This window comes from Eucyclogobius newberryi, unplaced genomic scaffold, assembly GCF_026437365.1.
Source record: "Eucyclogobius newberryi isolate DKJ021-1_F unplaced genomic scaffold, fEucNew1.0.hap1 SCAF_2, whole genome shotgun sequence".
Lineage (NCBI taxonomy): Eukaryota > Metazoa > Chordata > Actinopteri > Gobiiformes > Gobiidae > Eucyclogobius > Eucyclogobius newberryi.
Window position 1 is genome coordinate 34,870,673 of NW_027315834.1, and position 23,916 is coordinate 34,894,588.

The following is a 23,916-nucleotide window of genomic DNA, read 5'->3' on the forward strand; positions in this document are numbered from 1 at the left end:
GCAGAAAGGACCGTATCCTGTATTATCCTGAAACATTCTGGTGTAACATTTACTGAACTAAATAACTGTTTTCAGTTGTTGTGCTTGATGTTGACCCGGGAAGCAATATATTTTGGCAGCACTCGATGGGAGTCTCAAGCTGCTGCTGCAACAGTTACACTCAGTTTTGTGGTAATGGCTTATTGGTGTTAAAAGGCCAGGCTTCCTCCAGAAAACTATAGTGCAGAGTTTTGGAGGGAGAAATTGATTTAGGAACACAGCATCATTATTTACTGCATCGACAATGAAAAATTTGTCAAATGGAGACGATGGACTTCTTCAGTATTGTGTGAACTTTATTTGACTCACAGTGATCTATCTTCACCAATAATGACAAAACTGAATGTATTGTTTTTAGCTGTTGCCTCTGGTTTAAAGCTTTAAGACTTTCTACAAAAAATAATCATAATTAGAAATAGGGATGTCAAGATTATTCGGTTCATCGATAATCGGGATTATTTAGGTCACAATATATATTCGTAAGAACTAAAAAATAATAACTATTTTAGAATAAAAAATAAGGTGTTTTAAATCAATCATTATGTTTTTTTTCTCACAATAAAGGTAACACTAATATTTGACATTGTGACATCCCTAATCCCTAATGAGAAACCACAATTCTAAGACAAAAAAGTGTGATGATGTATTAAGCCATATATAATTAATGTTGTTTACATAATTCAACATAAAAACAGCCTTAAGTATGATCAGAAGTCTGAATCATTATGGAGCCATGTTATTTTCATTCCTGCAATAATCTTTACTTTCCCCCCTGACTGCATTCATCTTTGTGTGCCAACTCATGTGCAAAGGAGCCATGTTTTATGCCTTTTCAAACAACTTACGAGCGTGTGACGAGCGCTCGCCTCTGAATAAACTGCTGTGTATGTGGTTCGATAGCTGATCATTGCCTCTGTAGCACTGTCGACTTGAACAATACAATAGGAAAGTGTTGCAAAACTGGTGCATAATTTGTCTTGAGGAAAAAAAGAAGTCCTCCCAGACCCTATAGTCAGTCTGCAGAACTATCACTATGGCAATGGCCTAAATTCTCCCTCACTGCGCGTGCATCTTTAACAGGCAAAGATGACAGCGAGTGTGTGCGCTCAATATGTTGGCAAAGCTGCAACAGAACATGTCAAACTGAATGAAGGAGAACATCATCGTCGGAGCGAAACACCTTTTGTAAGACATTGATTTACTCCAAATGGCCCTGTGTCTCGTGTTCATTTTCAAGTTGCCATTGACAACCAGGAGCAACCCATTTGGGGTAGTTGCTGACAAAATTGTAAAAAAAAAAACAGAATGGAAATGGTCAATTTCAGAGAGAGAAAATGCAAATAACTGGGAATACAGTAGTACACATGACCTCCCTGAGATTTGTGTCACCCGAAAAGCCCCACAAATAATCAACTGAAGCATCATGTAACTGCCATCATTTGATCATTTGATTGAGAAGGTAAATGGGGTCTGAATCGGGAAAATGATCATGTTGTGCTTTATCGGGCTTTATGTGATACAGAATATTTCCTGTTTTTCTGTTGTTTCCTTCAGCACTCTCTATTGCCACTTTCATGTAGATGGAATATTTTGTAGCAAGATGGTTTGGAGCTTTACTGCCAACTCAAACAATGCCAAAACAACATTTTTAACAGATTTAAAGCTGGTGTACCATGAAATTAGGGTGTAGTTAAACTGTTACCTGCATCTCCAACTTGTTCCTGGCTTTCACAAACCCTTTGGCACATTGCAAATGTTCAGGTGCATTTTACGGGCACATGCACAGCTTTGGGACAGATTTTTTAGACTAGAAAATGAATGGTGGCTCGTCCTCGCACAGCCGACAAACTCACACTCCAAATGTATCATAGCAACATATCACACTTTTTCTCCCAGACGCAGAAGCTTTAGGACAAAATCAGACCGCTGTACACTGTCTGCAACATTTTCTTTTTTTTTTTGAAACAGAAACATACTCTTAGTAGTGAAGGCGCATTATTGTGTTGTGTGTCCTGCACCTTCAGGACACACAACACGACGGCGCTGGGTCTCTCCTGAATCCTAATGGAAAATGAAGGTCTGCTAATTAATGCATGTCGTATCCTGCACTAAGAGAACAAGTCAAAGCATCACCCTGAAGTCCATAAATAGTGTTTCCATTCAGCAGAGGTTGTACATATGTAGATAACCCACTCACCTCTTCTCTCAGACGGCCCATGCATATCCGTGTTAGTTTATCTAAGCTCCTTCTTTGCTCTACAATCCCATTTGACACCAGTAATCACAGCAGAAAGTCTATAGAGGTTATCTGCACTTGTTAACATTAGGATTATGACTACAGTTTATCTCTTGGGGCTACATTACAAGTTTGATATTCTAATATTTTTACTAGTAACTGTAGATTAAGAGATATTTGCCATCAAATTCATTTCTCTGCCACAAAAAATGCAAGCCCTGCAAAGGTTGGATTCAGCTTTGATCTAAAAGCTGTCTGACATGGAGCAGACGCTAGACAATTTCACACTGAGCTCTGCTTTCAAATCTAAATTTACCAACAAAAGCGCGATGCACAGGTCAAAACAAATCATAGCAATAATGTCGCTTTCTGAAGGTACAAACGTGGTTTAAACATGGTGGCTGTAAATATCGAACACTGCTGAAAATATACTGGAGAATGTGTTGTTTGTAGGTGAGACTTTTGTTCTCATTAAGCTGTTTAAAACCTGTTACACAGAAATATTATGTTGTATATAAATACAAACACAAAAAAGTGACAATAAGACACAATTATTGACATATCTAGTAGGGTTGTCACAAACATTTATTTTAGTTGTGGACTAGTCAGCTAATCTAAGGTGTTTTCGTATACCGGTATGCGTTTTAGAGTATGTACAGTTCAGATAACGATGATCAAAATGCGATTATGATTATTTTTTTATAGGCGACTAGTAACGATTAGTCAGTTATTTGGTGTAGCCCTAATACTTGAATACTTGAATACTGGTACTTGAATTTGAAGGTAAACAGGCAATACTGATAGTTCTCGTTTCATAGCCCCCATAGCCCATGCTCACTCGGATTCACACTAAATGTCTATTAAAACTGTCATAAAATTCAATAAAAGTAACACTAGACACTTGCTTTGGTGACATGGTGCAACAGGAAACAATAAGCAATAATAGTAAGAACATTAACTATGATTAAATAAAAGGCAGAACAACAGTGTAAACTAACAATTTAAATCAGTGCAAAACTGTTTTCCAGGTTTCTCATGGTAGTCGTGTGTTTCCTGTGTGCCCTTCCTTGTCCTCTAGCATAAAGCTGCTTCATGGGATTTCTTATGATCCCTTTGAAAACACTACAGTCTGCAGTGTATCCCCCCCCCCCCCCCCCCCCCCCCCCCGATGATATGGTTAAATGTCCACCACCTGGTCTTGAAAACCATTATTTTCCAGTAAGTTGCTAAATAAGCACGGCCCAGCTCCCTGACTGCGGAAGAATGTCCAAATAAGATTCTCCCGCTCCGTCTGTAGTAGAGTATCGATCGCTGCGTTTGTGCTGAAAACATAAGACTCCTCCAGCGGTCGAGCAACACGCTTTCATAATCTTTACCCCGTGACTATGATTGCGATGCCCAAATGAGTTTATAATCTTGAGAAACCTCTGCAGACCGGCGCTGACATCACGTCTGTCTCCATGGCGATGCGGAGGAAACGTAGGCTGCTGGTGTCTGGGACCGGGCCGTGCGAGGAGAGGAAGAGAGGGAGGAAGCGAGAGAGAGAGGGAGGGAGAGAGAGCGCAATGGTGGCAGAGAGAAAGCAAGAAAGACGATTCGGAAATCCTCTAGGAGAAGCATGAAGGGACGTCGTGTCAGGAAGCGGGTGGCTCTGCATACTAACGCCGAACCCTTTAGCGGGACGTGTGCGCACGCCCGACACGCCGCGTCTCCCCCGGTTTTGTCAACAAGTCAGAGGGTATCAAGTGAAAAATAGCCTTTGAGCACAAATGTCAGCGGAGCCAATGGTGACATTAAAGCCGATTGGACTAAAGCTTTGGACGCTCCCTGTACACAGAGCTGACAGCCGCCAGAGCTGCTGGGAGGGCGACCGGGGCCGGCCAGGGGATAACAGGAGAATATGATAACCTACGGGCCCCTGTAGTATACTCTGATGTCTATCATTCCAGACGGCAACAGATGTCTTGATGTTAAAACAAAAGAAAAGGTAAGAATGAATGAAGAATTACACAAAGGTCCCAAAAAGCAACTGTGTCAGTGAGATAAGGACACACTGATCGCACTCGGCCAAACGCATAAGTCTGCGTGTGTGACTTTGCATAGTGATTTAGAATAAGAACAAAATGGCAGAATGACCAATGTGCTGTCAAAGAAAAAAGATTGATTGTTGTTTGGGAATAAATAAAGCCAGCGTGACAAGTCAGAAAATAAGATTGACTGATTCAGATTGGATATTGTTTTTGGAACTTGTGACATAGTTGTGTTGAAAGTGCATGATCATGTTTTGCACGTGCAACTTCCAAACATGCATAGTATATTTTTTAGTCCAAACTACTTTTGAACTAAGTTTAATCCGGCCTGACCACATGACCACTGAACAGCGCTAAAGCCCTCAAAAAAAGTGTTCACGCTTCAGTATCGATGCTCTGACCATAGATCTCACCCAAACTGCAGTCACAAGATTGTAACGGCACAACAAAAACTAACTACTATTTATACAAACACTATTAGGAAACAATGTATTTAAATGTAAAACAGAAGAATTAAACTCATGATTCAAAACCAAATCTATAGCTAGCTCACTTCATTATTTCCTCTTTCTGAAGTTGTCCAATAAAAATCTTTATAATCAAGATAAAATAATTAGTCGAGTACAGGTAATAAACATTTTGGCTGACTAAAACGATGTGGACGGAACGACGGAACGACTGAGCGACTGAACGACTGAGCGACGACTGAACGACCGAGCGACCGAACGACCAAGCGACGACCAAACAACCGAACGACTGAACGACCGACCGAACGCCCAAACGCCCTTCTAGCCGCCATGAAGCTGTGTAAATGTGCTAGTCGAGTTGGGCCGGTACAAACAATAAGAACATCTGCCAGACAGAACAAGACAAATGCAAGAAAGTAGATTTGTTGAGGGGAAATACATCTGACAAAGGAATAGTCGCTCCGATTTGCCTGTCAGATTATTCCACACAGGATTACGAGGCCATTCAGGGACATGCAGAGCATCTCATTGTCGTACGCGTCTTGCTAAATTCAGATGTGCTTTTGTGGCATCGGAAAATCGGATTAAAAAGGCAGAGATTAGGTGAGAGGTAAGCATGATTCATTTACCCTTTAGATTTCAATTATGTGCAGAGAAATGTACAGTACATGAAACAAATCCAGGCCAAGCCATTCAAACCTGAACACAAGAGAAACGCAGAGCATCATCATGTGGGGGCCCTGACCTATTTACTTACTAATGTCACCTATACAAGCATGGGAACAAAGAAGATGAGGCAAATGTATAAGTGGTGGAATTATGAAAGCATTTTTTTTTGCCTCATGTTGTAAAAGACATTTGACATCAAGAATACAAAAAAGGTAACAAAATACTGTCTTTTTGGTGTGAGACTACAATGTGTTCCAGCTTTGTAACGTCTTTATCTGCACTCAGGCTTTTTGCTCTGCCTCCTCGTGACACTGAGGCATCGAGCATTATGTTTCCATTTGTGAAAGGGAATGTGCGGCGGACCCGTTTTCTGCACCAAAGAGTGCTTCATCAAAGTAGCCACTGCACTACGTCTTCCTCCAGCATCCAACCCGCGGAAAAGCAACGCTCTTGTTTTGTCTTTGCGCTTCATCTACACATTGAAGTGGTTGCATGTGTATTTGCAGGGCAGGTAAGTAAACGCGCTTCAACATCTCCCCACAAGTCCTTACTCCTTCCTGCCCAGACATAATGCGTTTAATTTAGTCCCAGTGCTCGAAGTGGGTAACTGCAGCCATTTTGTGCACTCTGCGGGGCTTTGAGATTTGGGGGGAAGAGTGTGCCGCGCACCCCTGAAGCCCAAATGAGTGTGGGTAAAATGGATCTCAGTGGGATAGTTACAAGCGCTATAAGTATACACGCCAACTCCAATGCAAAACTGTCTCCAACTGTACATTTCAGACCAATGGTTCTTAAACAGTGGTGATGGTTCCTCTGGTGGGACTCAAACCTTCGCAGCTCATTGACTCTACAGCAGCGAAATCATCAGATTTCTCAAGTTCTCCATCGCCTCCTCGTCCTTTAAGCCGCCATGAACTCCTCCACCGACCTTCTTTTTATCATCCCGCTGCAAGCAACATTCTTTGCACAGTTCATAATATTATCATACGAACTAAATATTATGAGTAGGGATGTCCTGATGTTAAATATTACAATGATTGTGTGAAGAAACGACACGATTTAACAATTACCGGTATTAACATTATTTGTGATTGATGACAAAAATGTCAGTAAAAGCCGTATTTTTCTCTCGTTCATATTGTCTTATGGATCACTATTCATCCCTAGTATATGATAACTTTATTACATCAAACTGTATGAAGAATGCATTCAAGGTAATGTTACATAAACGGATCGATATCAGTCTGGTCACTCCGTATCTCCACAAGTTCAGATTGGTGTGATTGACAGATGGATTAGCCAATCAGGGACAAGCATGGTCCACCCAGCAAAAATATCACAGGGACTGAAAAACATTTCTGCAGGATGAAAGAGCGAAGCACAAAACATTGTTAATTTGAGGCGAGAAAAGCTGGACTTTGTTCTAAATGATTTACTGTATGACTAAATAACTCGTTTGTTTCACATGTGTCATGGATGTAAATGCATCTGATTTGAGTTTGACTCGAAGTGTGATGAGGGACTGGGGACCAGACTCACTCTTTGTAAAGAATTGAAAGTGTGTATTCTGGATCGCAGGCAAGTTCAATCTATGCACCAAAAAACTAAAACTATGTGTTCAGTATTTTTACCAGGCTGTTAAATTGCCAGTATCATTACTTGTCCATGTAGAAAGTTTAATTTCATACAGCTAGTGAGGAATGGTGATACATTCAACTTTTCACTGCGGTTTGGTCATACTGCCAACAATTGTTGTTTCTTCTCACAATGATTGTAACATTAAAATTTGACATTGTGACTTGCTACTTTCCATTTTATTCCAAGTTTATTCCTTCAAGCATCCTTTGCTCCTCATTTGTTTTGTTGACCTTCTATTCTTGTTAAAAATGACTTGTTTCTTAATCTGTCTGCAGTCACACTGAAACATGCCTTTGCCCTGTGAAGTGTCTGCAAGCCTCGAAATAACGGGCTGGACACGGAAAATCAGTTTTGACCGACTCCAAAATCAAGGCTCCGGACACAATGACCGACGCAAATTTTTCGCCGTAATATATATTTTTAAATAGGCAAAAACAGCGCGGTGAACATGCCCAAAGCGATTCCTATGCACAAACTCGGGCGCGCTGTACTACAGACCACGATTATTGCTGTAGTTATACAGCGGAGGAAGGCAGCGGAGCATGTGCGCGGGCATTTCCATCGCTTAAGTTTTGTTTTGACAGACATGCCACTTCGCAGTCTTCTCGCTTCTCATTGGCCGAGAGGTGTCCGTGATCTAATGTCGATGAAAGCGGGCATCTGATTGGCCGCTGCGTTCGGTTGCGCCCGGTCTAATTTTGCGCCACAAGTGATATCGAGGTTGGCGGGCGTCAATCTCCTCAGTTCGCAATTCAGTCTTTTTAAAGTTGTTTGCAACAAAAGCTGTAATTTTGCACATTAGGGACAATGTCAATGTGGAAGTATCCAAGGGCCCCGCCCCCTTTGGAGTTGTTAGCATCGGGGCAATGTATATATGTTAGTAGTTTATTTTGTAGGCTGTGATTTTATATATTCCACAAGATCTCCTTGTGTCAAATGCTGTAAACTGTATTTATTATGTATCTAAGAAACATTATTATATTAAATTAAACACTATTAAAGATCATGATCTCTGGTTTATAGTCATTCTGTATTTGTGCTCTTCATATCAAATAACAGATAAAAGTACTTTAAATTGTTTTACATGCTAATAACCAGGTTTAAAACAACACATTTATCTTGTTCTTATGACGCCGCGATGCCGCGCGCGCTTGTGGGCCCCTGAAATTGCTGGGGGGCCCCTAACTTTTTCAGGTAGGGGGCCCCCCTGGCCCCTAACCTTGAAAATCTATTTCTCAGCCTGTAAATGATAAAGAGACATGTTAATAAAAGTTCATTTTTCATCAATTATGTTATTCTGTTTTCCTTTCCTTGTGACCGATTCAGAATTAGCCATGACAGGTACCAAATGATCGGTACCTGTCATGTTGACAGGGACGTAAAAATAATTATTTCAAGGCTATCACCTGAGTTACCTGCTGAGAGTGAGCCAGCCCTCATGTAAGTATCAATAATGAAGGTAGCTCGGAGCCAAACACTGTTACGTTGTACACAAAGCGCATCAGCAGCCAAGCCACGCCACGCTCTTACTCATTCGGCTGCAGGCGCTTAACAAGCTTTAAAACATGCATAAGACAACATTATTATTTAACTGCTCTATGGTTTTGTATCGGAACCGACGAAAAGTTCTTGTACTTTTTGGTTCAAGCAAACATACTTTATTTGCTCTGAACGTGTCCAACATTAGGTATACAGTCAACAGCGATTAGCAGCGGGCAGCGTGGTGGTACTGGCCAGGGCCAATCATTGCTGCTCGCGGCTACATTTTTCATTATTTGTATTATATTATCGACTGGAGCGTACATTGAAAACATATTTTTAACCAATTAAAGGTCAAAATAATGAAGGTTTGTAGGTAGACTCATTTCAGACCGTCTTATTTGATATTGATTTAATAATACCTCTGCCTTTGTTATAAAAGGTATTTTCTTGTTTGTTTTACAGACGTTGGCAGTATCTATAGTCTGAGCAGTTCATGTGGCTGCAGACAGTAGAAATCGGAGCTTGCCGTTAGAAAATCCCACTCGTTTCCATACGGACCGTCCACATAGTTGCAAATGTTTCCCTGACGCCGACGCGGAAGATCTAGTCTGTGCAAACGCTGGTCTGAGGGGGCTTCATTTTTGCAGACGCGCCAAGCATAAACCTAAACTATTTATTCCATTTCAAAAGCAGCCTATACGAACAATTTACATTATACAATTGTTAGTTGGGCAAGTCTACAATAGCATCAATTTGTACAAGATGCCAAAAATAAAAGGACAAAACCAAGTGTTACTCTAGCTTCATTATGTTATATCGAGCGTGATTATAAAATGTGATTGTGGATGGGTTTTTGGAAATCAGACAGAATTGTGACAGAATTGCCAGTTATCCGTGTGCCGAGCCGTAAATCTAAAAGAGAAAGAGCTGGAGGGCAGTTCAAGTCAGAGTTAGCAGGAGGCCCTTGTGGACTGTGAGGACAAGTGCAATTGTTTTTGTATTTTCAGCCTCATAAATAGTGAAGGAGACAGCACGAGCAGCTTTGGGTGTTGACAGAGTGGCGAGTATTGGCAGAACTGCTTTGGCAGGAAACAGTCAATGCATCACTAGTCTGCAGAGGGGAACCAGACTTTCATAGCCGTGTCGTTGAAACTTAATTAAAAGTCTACATTTTGACCACAGCGGGGCAAGATCTTGTGAACAGCGGGGAGACAAAGGGTGCAGTGAAAAGAGTCCGTAGGGAAAAGGGTGGCGAGGGGAGGTATATGAGGACAGCAGGGCGCTTCCTGTCCTCTGTCCTTGTCGCTGATCCTCCCTCCCAAAATGAGCTCAGCGTCTAATACCTGCCAGAACACAAACACTTTTTAAAAGGTTTGTGAAGTCAACCTGCTTTTTGGAAAACAGCCGTGAGTGATCATTTAAGCTCACCTCTTCAAAGCTCCAGCGTAAGGTAATAAGAGTGTGTTCAGCTTCAAGGATCAAAACGTGTTTATTTCTTTTACTCAACATTTATTTTCAATTAGGATCACTGTAAAGAGGTGAGAAGTACGGGTAATACTGTATTAACCAGGAGATGTAGCCACCATAATCAGCATAATTGGGTGATAATTTGCTAGCATTTGTCTTGTCCCTTGATGTTCTCACTCAAGCATCGGCACAAGAGCCATTCTTTGTTTTCTGCACCGACTGTGTTTTATTTTTTAAAGAAGACCCATTGTGCTTTTGTCTGCTATAAACAGCATTTATACTCTGACACCTGAGGGTCACCTTAAATCCCAATATTGATTTGAAATGACTTAATAAACACTCATTTCCGGGTTGAAAAGTGTGGCACTGTTTTCCGCCTGCTTCTTTACGGTGCGTTGCCCTCTGGAGAGCTGTAGTTCATGATAGTGAACTACCATATCAGCATCGCATGATCGTTTTGCTGATATGGTTTAAGAAAATAAAATTGCAGAAGGAAGTAAGTAAAGAGCAGCGGGTGGACATCGGTGGGGAATCTGGGGAGTGGTGTAACAGACAGCAATGGCGTCTTGTCTACAGAAGATTAAAGACACTCTAAATACAACTTCAAGTGGGTAAATGAGAAGAGGAAACAAGTATAAAACTTTTATTTTGCATACTATCATTTAGAACATTCTCTACAAACTTGGAAAGTAAAAGAAAGAGGACTAGATTTTGACAGCAGTGCTAATACTCACAACATGTGCCAGCAATATAATACTCACCGATTTTGAAATGTATAAGGGAAGGAGCAATAGAATATGTGCAAACTCATTTGACATTATTTAACAATCAAATCAAGTGCCTATACTTGATATTTGTCCTTGTAGTTTATTTGATTCCCCAGGCAGTGTTGGTATCAAAATTAGATCGCTGTGTGCCGCTTGTGGTCCAGTGGATTGCACAGTGTGTGCACGTCATTTCCAGTCCCATTTTACACCCCACTGTCCCACAGCTGAATTTTTTTTTCTTTTTTTTCCTTTTTGAGCTTTACACCATGTTATACTATTGTTCCCTCATAAAAAAAAAATAAAAAAAACATACCTGTAGTTGTATTTACTTTTATTCACGTTTGTTGGTAAATCCAAATTTCGTTTTGAGCATTTCTTATCTAATCAATTACAACTGTGTGCTTGTGCATTTTAAATTTCTAAAACACGCCAAAACAGAGGTAAAAAGTATGTTTAAAAGGCCAATAAGAATACAAATAAAGCATAATATCTGTTGTTGAGGAATCTTCTGTGGCATGTTCTACAGCGGCTTGCACAGTCAGAAAAGCATTGTTTTTGCTTAATGCTGTTTCTTTGTGCACACAAACAACCCAAGCAGACCAGAGAGATGTGTAACCTTCTGTTCAATGAGCTGATTCATGAAATGCAACACTCTGAGCTGGTTTGATCTTGAACAGTGTGACACCTGCTGAAGTCAAGCCTTATGTTTACAGACATTTCCAACCGCCAACGCCTTCAATATATTTTATTAAATGTGGCCTAATGACATATGGGGTTGCGGTATATTGCTACAAGCCTGACAAAGACATCCATCCATCCGACATGTTAGCTACAAAAGTAAAAGCAAATATTCAGTTAGATCTTACTATGCTGTAAATGGGAAAGAGAGGATGACTTTGTTCTGGATGATGAAGAGTGGGAAAGTATATGTACAGCTCAGTGGAAAACCACGGGATCACATGTTTGGAGGGAAACACTCGTTTCTTTATAATCCTATGTCAAAGTGCCCATTACTCACTGGGAAGTGCAGACTGTTGGAGAGGCTGTGGCAGCAGGAGGTGAATCACTACCATATGTTTTGGGATTGTTGTGTTGTTGAGATTAACAAAGCCTTACAGACATTTTATGACATCACCATCCCAATGGATTTCAGAACTGTGTGTTTGGGCCTCAGGACTCCGGCCATGGACACAACCAGCAGCATCTCTCTGGAGCAGCGGGAAAAAAGGCCATCACAAAAAATGGATGACACAAAATGCACTGACGATCAAGGACTGGACTAACTGGACATACGTTAAAAAAACAAAAAACATTTGGAATCAAAATGAAAATGGACACATTTGACAAACTTTGGACAAAATGGGACTTGTTTCTTTTAGGGTTCTCTAGGCCATGATTTTATTTTTTCTCTTTTTCTGTGTTTGTCTTTATATGTTATTCAATAAAAAAAAAAACATTTAAATTTTAAAAATCAAAATACTATGCTGTGTTTATCGATGATCTTTTGAAAAATAAAAATTATATTTGGATAGTAATTACAAAGTGAAGTGTTTGTCTTGAAGTGGTATCTAATAAAAGAGGGAACAAAACAAATCATTACAATTGGAGCACTGTAATAGACAAGTCTCTGAAGCGTAATACTTTTTCTTCTTCTATCACTCGTTTAAGTTGGTGTTTCTCATGGACAATGTGGGCCTCTAAATGGACCACTTACAGAGTCAGGGTGTTTTGCACTGATCCGAGCTAAGTGACATTATGATGGTTTCTCTGCACCAGACAACCACAGTCTGATGGTGGCACAATCCTCTCGCCCTGATGTGGATGGACTATTTTATTAAAGAGCTGATAAATGGAATTAAAGCTTGTGTCGTTATTACCTGAAGTCATCTAGAGAAACAACACATTGAACTGTGATTGTATCCACCTTGCATATTTTTGTTGGAATAATAGAAATCCTCTAAGAAATTAATGTATTTTTTCTTACAAATTCTACTGTTAATAACTATGAATTGTAATGTTGCTCCAGAGTTAATTTGTTTGACTAACTCCAAATCTCCACTACGACTCACAGGTCTAATAATTACTGCACTCTTTGCAAGTAAGACTTTGTACTGGACTAAGGTCACCCGACCCTTTTGCTTTTTCAAACTGAATGCTGTTTTGTCCGTTTTAAATTGACCTTTTAAAGAACCAAAACAAACAACTAAAAACAATTTAAAAAAAAATCTAATTGTAAGATTTTCATTCCCATTCCTACTTGGACCAGTTCCTCTCTTCAGCTTTCACTCATAGGAAACCAATTACTCTTCGAGGCTGAGTAATTAACATGCGGTATAGTGAGGCTTACATTACTCAGGATAGAGAACACTGACACAGAAACTGTCCCTAATGAGACAGACCCATGGGACCCCCTCTCACGTTTCTGTCACTGCAGTTCCACCACACTGCATGAGCTCAAAACTAGAAAGACTCCAACACAGCAACATGAGTTAAGATGCAATTGGTCATGACTTTAACAGATTAATAGCAGTTTCTTTCATAATTCCACAGATATTTTTGTAGACGGCTCAGTTTGTCAAAGCAGAAGCCTTTGGCCACAAAGGCTCTTGATGTGAATATTAATAGCGTGTGCGCGTGTCCCCGAGCTGCACTGCGGACCAAATCAAACACACCTCTGTTCTCACTCCACCGCAGCAATCTGACCAGGAACAGGACATGTGTGCAAGATGAAAGGTCAGTTAAGAGACATTACAATTTGTTCAATGCATGAGGAACATAAAGATGTCTAAGTCTAATATTAGACATCATAGAATATAATGCAGTCATTTGCAGTGTTAGATTTACAAACCAACAAGTGCCTTCTGTTGTGCAGCCGCAAATCTGGATGAGTTCAAGAGGTTTTATCAGGTATAAAATCATAATTATCATAAATGACTGTATACTCAGAGTTGTAGTGTTTGATAACTTATGTGAAAGAATGAGAAGAAAAGTGAACAAAGTTGTAAAAACTAGTGTTCCTGAAAAAGCTAATTAAGAAGGAAAGAATTTTCTGTTCTCTTCTTCTCTTCTTGCTTACTTTTTCCAATGGCAATCTGTCCACTATTAGAAGTACCTGTGGTATGCTCATGTGTGGTAGCTAGTATGAAGTGTGTGAACATTCACAGTCAAGGTGTAAGAAAGCAGAGTGTAAATCCCAAACAAGATGTTCTTTTCACAACTTCCCACAGCTCAATATATGGCTTCAGGCCCCGGTTTCTGCTGCTCTTACTGTGTCTCAGAATGACCACAATCACAGTCAGCTTCTGAGAAAGTGAGTCCCAACATAAATTCTCTGTATGGAAGCAATGAGACATGCCAGTGTGAATTTTACCCAATTCAACCACAACAGTTGATTTAATTAGTTTTCCTTTCTGACTTTATACAGGTCGTTTTATCATTGTTCATTGTTCATTGATTTATGTTGCACCGAAACACCAAAGCAAGTTCCTATGTTTGTGAATTCTGTGCATTGACAATGGCAATAAACCTTTTCTGATTCTGATACTGAAATGTTGTCACTTTTATCACCGTCATCTCACAAACGTATTTCTGGAACAATCCAACTTGCTGTCACGGTGTCTCTGCTCTAATGCGACGCTGATCCTGTCAGCGTTTTACCTCGTCCTTAACATGAGCCCACGTGTGGCATATTGGTGGGCAGGCTGTTCCAAAATGTTTGCAAATGAAAAAAATGCATATGCAAATGTTGGTACTTTCAAACTTTCTGGTTAAAGTCTGAAGTGGCAGAAAGAGAGCAAGGTTTTTCATCAACTAGCTGACTTCCTGTGCGGCGTATGTTGCATTCCCCAAAGACATAAGATCATTAGACAGAGGAACATCTCAGAACAGCAGACCGGAGAAGTGACCGCGGGCGAGCCACCTGATGGATGTGTCTCTCCTTCACCATTAGTGAGACAGGGGACAAGAAGGCACCAGGATTTGGAAAGGGGAGGATAGTGTCAGTCCGCCATGAAGGCTTATTACGGACCAAATCTCAAACTGTCCCATTTCACTGGGACGCATCTGCTGACCAACATTCAGCAACGTGTCATAGTTGCCCAGTGACATTTCAACACCTGAGTCAGCCTCCAGAGTAAACCCCTACATTCCCACGTATAATCAATAGGTCTCTTGAAGTGACATGCGTGGCAGACAGCACAAAGGATATTGCCTGTCAAAGTGAAAAAATGGGAGAAAGTCAAAGATCATAAGGCAGATCACAAAGTATCACTTTCAAAGACAGTTCTGACTTTCAAAGCCTGAAAAAAACATCTACAATTATGGAGGATAGATAGGGCACACGTAATAAAATCCTACATTCACTGGGCGCTCTTTTGAGTGCTCAGCGTCAGTGTGCCCAACTGACCTTTCACCCCAAACAAACTGCACAATCTTACACAAAACCAAACCAGTCAGGAAGCAGATTAACGTGAATTCAAGATATTATATTTTAAATCAACAAAACGTTTTTATGACTTACATGAATGCACTTTCTTTTCTAATTAAGCAAAGCTAGAGCAAAAAAGTGTGTTGTAAAATCTCTTATTAAGCAACTGGGTTTGAAAATGAACTACACCATCACCAAATGATTGAAAGAAGTGAAAGAAACAAAAGTAAAACCAAGCAGACAATCTGACACAACACAAAACTTGACTTGATTTTCAAACATAAATCTGTTCTTTTAACTTCATATGCACACAATTTGATCAACATAGGGACATAATCTAAGGAGGATTTGCGTACATGTGTTCTTCTAGTGTATTTTTGTTCATTTTGGGCCAGCACTGCACGCTCAAATTCTTCCCGTGACCATTTCAAACTCGAACTCTCATTCAAATGCTCTGTCCAGTTACATCTCCACAAAAATCCATTCAGTCAAGTCAAACGTGATCATCTAGACTGAACGAGATGAAAGGCAATGTATGGGGAAAGAGCAAAGGACGCGTGCTATGAGTTTTAGAGTCTCTGTGAGCTGTTGACGCAAACGGGGAGTGGATGAGGTTGCCATGGAAACCCCACCCGTTCAGCGACTCAATGAGTGAAATAAGGAAGGAGAGGGAAACAACACAAAAGAAGAGAAGGCACTACCTTTGCACTGCAATAAGCCGTAAGTGCAGAGAAATGGAGAAAAGGACCTTGTGCACTTTTCTGTCGGGCAAAAACTTCCGTCACTTATGAATTTTCTTCCTGTGAAACTGAATAATGAAGCAGAGGACGTCAGGGAGCAGTTAGTCTTTTATTATCCTGATTATTACACTCATCCATCAGTGATCAGGTGATTAAACACAACAGAAGCAAGTGACAAACTGGTCATTCATTCAGATTTAGCTTCAGGCAACAGCTCAGCAGGTCTAGCAAAATAACAAACCACAGTTTATTTCTATTTGGATGCAGTTGGTTGGGTAAAAAAAGATTTGGGGTGAATCTTTTGTAAAATTCCAACCATTGTCTCCTATTTCTTAAATCATTTCGAGAATATTGATCAAATTACCGGTAGACTGACCACTACCAATTACACTTAAATGGTCTCGCATCAGCCGTATAGCTGGTAAGAACATTTAAATATTGCCATAATTATGTCTCTTATGATTTGTTTTGCCACACAAAATTAAAGAAAAATGTATACAATGTGTAATTATTTGCTATTTGCTACAGTAATGTGTTTTCTTAATGTTAATAGGGACTGTTCCTAGGGCGGTTAAACAATTTCCCTTGCAGTAACTTTGCGTGCCTCAGCCCCTCGGTTTGCGGTATATGCAGAGTGGTCCATAATAATGCATGCAAATTGAGGCTGTAGATGAATTATAGCAACAAAAATAACAGCAGGCCTAAGTGACAGCATGCGTGTGCACATTAATGGCCTATATTATGCAAAGATCTTGAAAAGATCATGGCGTCAGCTCAAAACTGATTTTCATGTTGAGTTTCACTTTGGTTTTCCCCGTATCGGCACCGATGCACAGCACGTACTTATGCACTATATGTTTAAAGGTGGAGGAGGAGGATTATGACAGATTGGATAGTATTTTTGTTTTGGCTGAACTGAACGCTGACTCTGTTTGGATGCATTTTGTCACTGGATTTTAATCACGCCACATTTACATTCAGATTACATGTTTACCTGGACCAAGGAGGATTACAGCCAAGTGTTGATCGTGTCCGTTTTGACAACGTGGACAACAGACTAGGACGTGGATTTATGCACAGCACGCAGACTTTATGTTTTAGGGTGAATATAAGGGCAACTCTGGACTTTCACCTTCTCTTTATTGGTAATATGATAAACTGTGATTTGTTTGGGTCAATGTAGGCTTATGTTAAATCATCGTGCTGTTTGTGCAGAATGCTCAGTCATTGACGAGCCAAGGCAAAACTCGAGACTTGAGCCGAGTCTGATTACAGAACACGGTGAAAGTTTTCTTAAAAGGCAGAGAGAGTGAAAACAGTTAAATTACGCTGGACATGTGTGCAAAACTAAATGTGAAATACGGTTACGGCGGTCACTTGAGCCCTTTTGTGGTTTTTGTGATCATACTAAACCCGCATTTGCAAAAATGCAATATTCTGGTACAGCCCTAGCATGATAACGGCTCACTTCCTGCTTTAGAGAATCAAACGCTTTATAATTAGATGCAGCGCTGTGGTCTCATTGTCACCTGAATAGATGCTTTTACAATAGATCTGTACTGAGGCAAAACAGATTTGACTTTATTACATGCAAAAACAATCGTACAGGCCCTTTAAAACATATTATGCTGGCCTCAAATTTTATCTTAATGTATTTGCCTTGGAGATACAACCTAAGCTGCTTCTGCTTTAAAAATACTGACAGCCGTGAAAAAGTGACATTTACAGACAAATGGAGACAATAGCGTTTTTTCTTAGGTCCATATTTCTTGACTTAGTGGTAAAACTTGTCAACAATCACACCAACACCTATTCAACTATTGACAGATGGAAGAGCTGCATTTGTTGTGTCTATCTCATTAGTAAACAGCATCAGCATTGAGCACAGTTGCCCCAGCCATTAACACAAACTCACATCCCCTGTGGGCATCAAATGCCACATTTACTTTCTGTCAGCGCTGCATGTATTCTACCAAAACATACGCCGTTTGTGCATTTTCAGGCTAAAACACACAATTGTTCCATCAAATCAATGGAGCATCTAATCTTTCGACATCAAATAGCCTTTGTACTTGTGGCACAGTTCTCAGACCGTTTGCCCACCCACTCAAAGGTCAACGGGTCAATCCCAGTTTTGACCAGTGCATAGTGTTTTTGTGTCCGTGACCTAAATGCTGTCCATCAGTGTTGAGCCAATTATGATGAAATGATCAAGCATGTAAAAAGACTATTATTATAATTTTGTAATCATTATTAGTAGTATTATATATATATATATATATATATATATATATATATATATATATATATATTAGTATTAGTATTAGTATTAGTATTAGTATTAGTATTAGTATTAGTATAGTAGTATGTATGTTTTGCAGTTAATGCCCATTCAATTGCAAGAATTCAACACAAGAGGAAAACAATAATCGAGTAGAAGTAAAGTCAGGACAAAGATAGTTCCCGAACTCTAATTTTAGCATTTGTCAAAAAAATGACTGTGATGTAGAGAAAACTTTGAAAAGGGAAGAGAGCAACTCTTTACCTCTGAACCCAAGCGTGACCTCCTGATGTTCAGCTCCATTATACAAGACAGTGGCTCTAAGTGCTTTAGTGTGTCAGTCGCAAATGTGGACTTGTGGGTGGGAAAAAGGGACCGATCCAAAGAGTCAAGCCGAGGAGCACAGGTAACACTGATGCATAAAGAGTGTCTCAGAGCCTGGGGAAAGTGTAAATACCCCTCAGTGGAATGCAGGATACACTATATGTTTTTGAATAATTCATGTTGTTTTAAAATACTAAAGGGGAAAAACCTCTAATATGTGTGGGGAGTAAGAAGTAATCACACCATAATTCATAGCAGAAAATAGATAGAAGCTTGACTTGATTCTGCTCTGAGCTGACCAAGACCTGGCCTTGGGAGGAGCAATAATCTGAGACTGCCCCTGTTAACCTGTTATTAACTCTACAAAGGGGCCGGGGTCTTGGTCTGCTTGTAAAGTGCAAAACTTTATCAGGAATATTACTGAAAGTGTTACAAGTCGATTTGTCCCACTGACCTGGAAACCTTAGCCAAGTGGCACTGGCACCACAATGGCTACTGCCTTAGTTAAAGTGTGTTCTCTCCCATTTTGTCCGTTTTATATAGACAATATGTGTTTTTCTATTCAATATAAACATTACCATGAGTGAAGTGTAAATATAGATCTAACTGAAAAGCCTATTATACAAAACTATTTGCAGTTCCATTATAGTCGAATCTCCAAGACAATAGGTCCTCTAGATCAGGTTTGCTTCGTGGATCCTCGCAGCTCAGTGAATCTCCCATCAAATCTGTGTGGATTACCAGATGATAGGCATGATTTCACATGAGTCAATGCTATTAACGCTCTGACCTTGGATTTCAACCAAGCAATTTGTCTAAGAGCTGGCACTGCTCTGGCCTGTCCACCAGCCTTGATTGGTATGAGTGCCAGTGCGTCTTCTACTGCCTCATTCTTTAAATTCTCCCTTTTGTACTCAAAGGTTGAACTCAAATGTCATGAACAACTTCAGCCATTGTCCTTCCCCATCATTTTGTCTCCAACAGAGATTTATCAAGAATCTCGTGCAACTTTATTTTGTAGTTCAACAGCACTTTATTTTGTAGTTCAACAGCACAGTTCAACAGAAACAAATTCAATTCAATTTATTTTTGTAACGCCCAAAATCACAACAGCAGTTGCCTCGAGGGGCGACAGTGAAAAACAGATTAAACAATGTTCATAGGGACTTGTGTCAATGTCCCAGCATCCCGTGTCCTTAGACCCTCCTTCTCTGCCAGGGAAAACTACAGATGATTTCTAATAAAAACTCAAGATTAAAAAATCAGCTTGTATTTGTTGCTTTGAGGTGAATTTTAGTTAAATTTATCTTATTACATTTTTAGTAAAGTAAGGTAATAAAAATCACAATTAAAAAGCCTCTTCTAGTTACCAAGCAATCTTAAAACCCAAAAGCCCATCATTAATTATAACAAAATGGAGCAGACAGAGGAGTAGGATCCACAAACTACTACTAAAATAATAACAGATTAGAGAACATGGTGAATAGGTGTACGTATGCTAACGCTAACACCTCCAGCTACATGACGTATGCTAACGCTAACACCTCCAGCTACATGACGTATGCTAACGCTAACACCTTCAGCTACATGACGCACAGACAGAACTGTGGTAAGTGTCTGGTATGTTAACGTAACATATTAACAGTTATTCAGATAACTATAGCATAAAGAACATGCTAACAAGTTTACCAAAGCATCAGTATTACCCCAAATCACTAAATCCACTGAATTCTTCTTCCTCTGTGTCACTTCTAAACAACTCCACAAACTCCAGAGGAAGAGGAAGTGTTGATTCTTCTCCTGCGTCGCTTAGAGCCTAGAGCGCCCTCTTGTGGTTGCCAGTGTGAAAATAACGTAAAATATCACATATAAGTAGCTCTGGAGTATAAGTCGCACCCTGGCCAAAACTATGAAAAAGCGACTTATAGTCCGGAAAATACGGTATATATGTGTAGAGAAGATAGCTGCATGATCTACCCTCACTGTAAGTATTAAGATGTAAAAAGCATGACTGAGCCTGTTCCTCTGTGCCACTGAGGCACATTTTTTTGGGGGGTACATTCCATTTACCTCTGCATTTTTCTTTCTCCCATTGTGTCTTTTGTTCTCACCTGTTCTCCTCCGTCTCGATTACAGACAGCAGCAAGTTATCAAGGTTATCCAAGAAAATGATGCCGTGTTACAAACTTATAGCGTTCTCCCATTTTGCTGTGCATTCTTCACAGAGAGAAGAGGCTCCATTCAAACCACTGCCGTATCCATGGCCTTGAAGAATGCACTTGAATTAAGGATTCTGAGGAGAGCCAGCAACATCCAGCAGCTGCAGCTAATGGCAGAGGAAGGCTAGTGTGATGTTAGAATATGAGCTCATCTTGTACAGTGAAACCACACACACATACACACTTGGGACAACATTGATTGGTTTAAGGCAAGTATTAACAGCATACAATCACGTTTTCACATTCCCTCAACGAGACTCAACATTGTCATTGTCAGAGAGCATTAAGCATTTAGCGTTTGGACAGAGAAGGCATCTTATGTAAAAAACAAAATAATTAAAATACCAGCCAGTTGAAAGGCGAACGCAAATAACAGCTAGATGTACGAATATATATAGATGGATTATGGAGGTAGAGGATGGATGTTGAGTCAGAAGTAGGATAAGCATGAACGAATAACCCAGGGCAAACAGAAGATCAGACCAAGCAGAGACCACACAACACTAGAAGCAGGTCTTTACAGCACTTTACAGACAGCGCACACGTGATGGTTGGTGCTGCTGTCCCCGCCTCGTCTCCCGCTCTGGCCAGTGCATGCATGACAAAGTCCACGGTATTTCAGCCTTTTACAAATAAACACGAGGGGCGGGGCACGGTGGCTAAAACTGAACGCAAATGGGTACCTGGTTTAACGGGTACCTTAAATAAATAAGGAAAAGTGAATCAAAAGCATGAGGTGGCTTCACGCACAGCTTCCTTCATTGGCGCCAATAGTGTGAATCTGCAGACCTGGACCACCTGCACCATTAAAAGCTGCACTCAGGCGTTTCATTGGGAACATTTAAATCGGTTAAGGTAGGCTTTGGAACGCAAGTCCTGCCCGAAATTGCAACGGATGCAGAATGTTTAGGGAGTAAATTCATCCGATTACAAAGGGGGTGGCAAGGATCAAGAATCCACAGAAAGATGAAGACGGGAGATCTGAGTACGGGGCAGTGAGGTCTTTATGAGTCTCAGGGTCAGCGGATTCCCCTCTCCTCTGGACAAACAACCGACCCACCCGCACTCAGCACCAGAGCCCTGGAAGTATAACCTCCGGGTGGGAAAAGTGGAACAGAGAAGGCTAAGGTTTCTCCTGTGAAGGTTAATGTCTCTTGTGCATGGTCCCTGTCTCAATAGAAAGACAACAAAAAAAAAACATTCTAAAGGTCCGTGTGAGCGTTCATGTTTGTAAAGAGATTGGATAATGGTAATCCCTTATAGTTAGACAAAACAAGAACATGAAAGCCAATAGTGTAATGACTAATGCAACAGGAGCAGAGTGAAGTGTGGAGCTTTAAAGAATGGATTGGGCACTTACAGGGGATGGTGCGGAGGTAGAGGTTGTCTCGGATGATTTGCTGCAGCTCGTGGTCCACTGACCCCTTTTGGAAGCGCAGGTTGAGGTAGTGTCGCAGGTCCTTGTCAATAACACCTCCTAGAAAGAAGTAAGCATGGAGTGAAGTCACAATTAAAGACTAGTCGCAGTAAGTGTTGTCAAAAGCCACCTCCAATCCACTGCTGTACTTGTATCACAGGTGATCACATGCAAAAGTCATGAAATGCTGATTCCTCACTTAAATAGAAGTAATGTATTTTGTTTAGTTCTGCAAACTGAGTGATCCGTGTGTAGGTGGGCCATGTGCAGAAATTGTGAGACAGACTCATTTTTATGTGATTATGTGAGTATGATTTCAAACTATACTATGGACTATGGTGTGCTGTTTTACACAAGTGCACTGCCTCAACTTTGGCAATCCCAAAACCAGTATTACCTTCCCCTATCGAATAATAGGAATGTGTGCCCAAACTAAAACGTATTCTATATGAAAAATATGATATAAGTATGTTCAGCAAGAGCACTTTTCACAATGTAGAATAATGTGGTAAAAGGTCTAAGTTTAGGATAAGTTAACGTACAACATAATATCTCATCTGCTTAACTCTAGTTTAGACTCCTCCAAACATGTTCTGTCATGCATGAGATTCTATTATAGTTCTATTCTATTGTAGATATATTCAGCTCAATCACATTTGATCTTGTATCTTATTTTTTGCTAGCCTTTTTAAATTATTATTATTCATAGTTTTGTGTTGGGAAGAAAATTCCTAATTTGTTCATTTGTGCACAGACAATGTCAATAAAAAAATCGAATTCTGATTCTTCTCTCAAATATTAATGCTCCTGGACAGATTTGTGGGCACTTTGAACACAAAATTCCTATTAAACCACAAATCTAGTTTGTCAAAAATTGCTTTTACCAGACATAATTTTGAGCTTTCATGCCATACTCAGTGGTGGTAAGCTACTTCTGTAGCCACAGCTGCCCTGGGGTAAATGGAAGCAAGGCTGCTAATCTGCACCACCAGCTAACCACCACCATCACTTCCTCACTCACCATATTCTGTGAACACGTTTTGAATCTCAAGGATGCTGAATGCAGTCCAGTGACAAAGTGAATGGGTTAAATTCCACAAACACAACACACTTTTCCCTTTCTCCATATTCAGTGAAGTCAGAGCGTGGATTGGAGGAGATGCTAATTGGAGCGGTGGCCAAACACGTGCACTGAAATGTCTGCACATAAATCAAAGAGTGCCCTCTCTCATCCCCTATACGCTTGTGTGGACCTCACTCTGGACAAGTAAATTACACTAGCTCAGCATCCTCGAGTGGAGAAGTGATGGCGCGACAGTAATGAAAATAGGAGATATGAATCCCATAGGGGATTTTGGACATATTAAGCTCTTCAGCCCCAAAAATGTAACCTGGAATTTTCCAAAACGTCATGGAGGATAGAAATAATACTTTTCAGCAACACATTCTTAGTCAATAAATATGTGTAAGACATTGATCTAACCTTCAACTTCAGCTCTGTGGCACCGCGCCAGTTATCATTAGCCCCCCCTTTCCACAGAGCTTCTGTGGCAATGACATCTACGCATGATCTGAGCACTACATATCAACAACACACAAACATGCTGCAGACCAGCTGAAAGTGTGTTGCAATACAACATACAGCGTGCCCATTCAAAGATATGAGAAGTTTTGCTCATGTCAGACCATCAATTATTGAGAGGGTTTCTTTGCC

General features: G+C 40.3%; 1 protein-coding gene across 2 annotated transcripts in view; it reads right to left on the reverse strand.

Annotated features, from left to right (window-relative positions):
* magi2a (membrane associated guanylate kinase, WW and PDZ domain containing 2a) overlaps positions 1–23,916 on the reverse strand; it is a 174,445-nt gene that overhangs the window by 93,639 nt on the left and 56,890 nt on the right. For both annotated transcript variants that reach the window (XM_072455161.1, XM_072455160.1), the window contains exon 2: positions 22,146–22,262. In XM_072455161.1, coding sequence (XP_072311262.1) covers positions 22,146–22,262 — 117 coding nt within the window. The remainder of the gene's footprint in view (positions 1–22,145; positions 22,263–23,916) is intronic.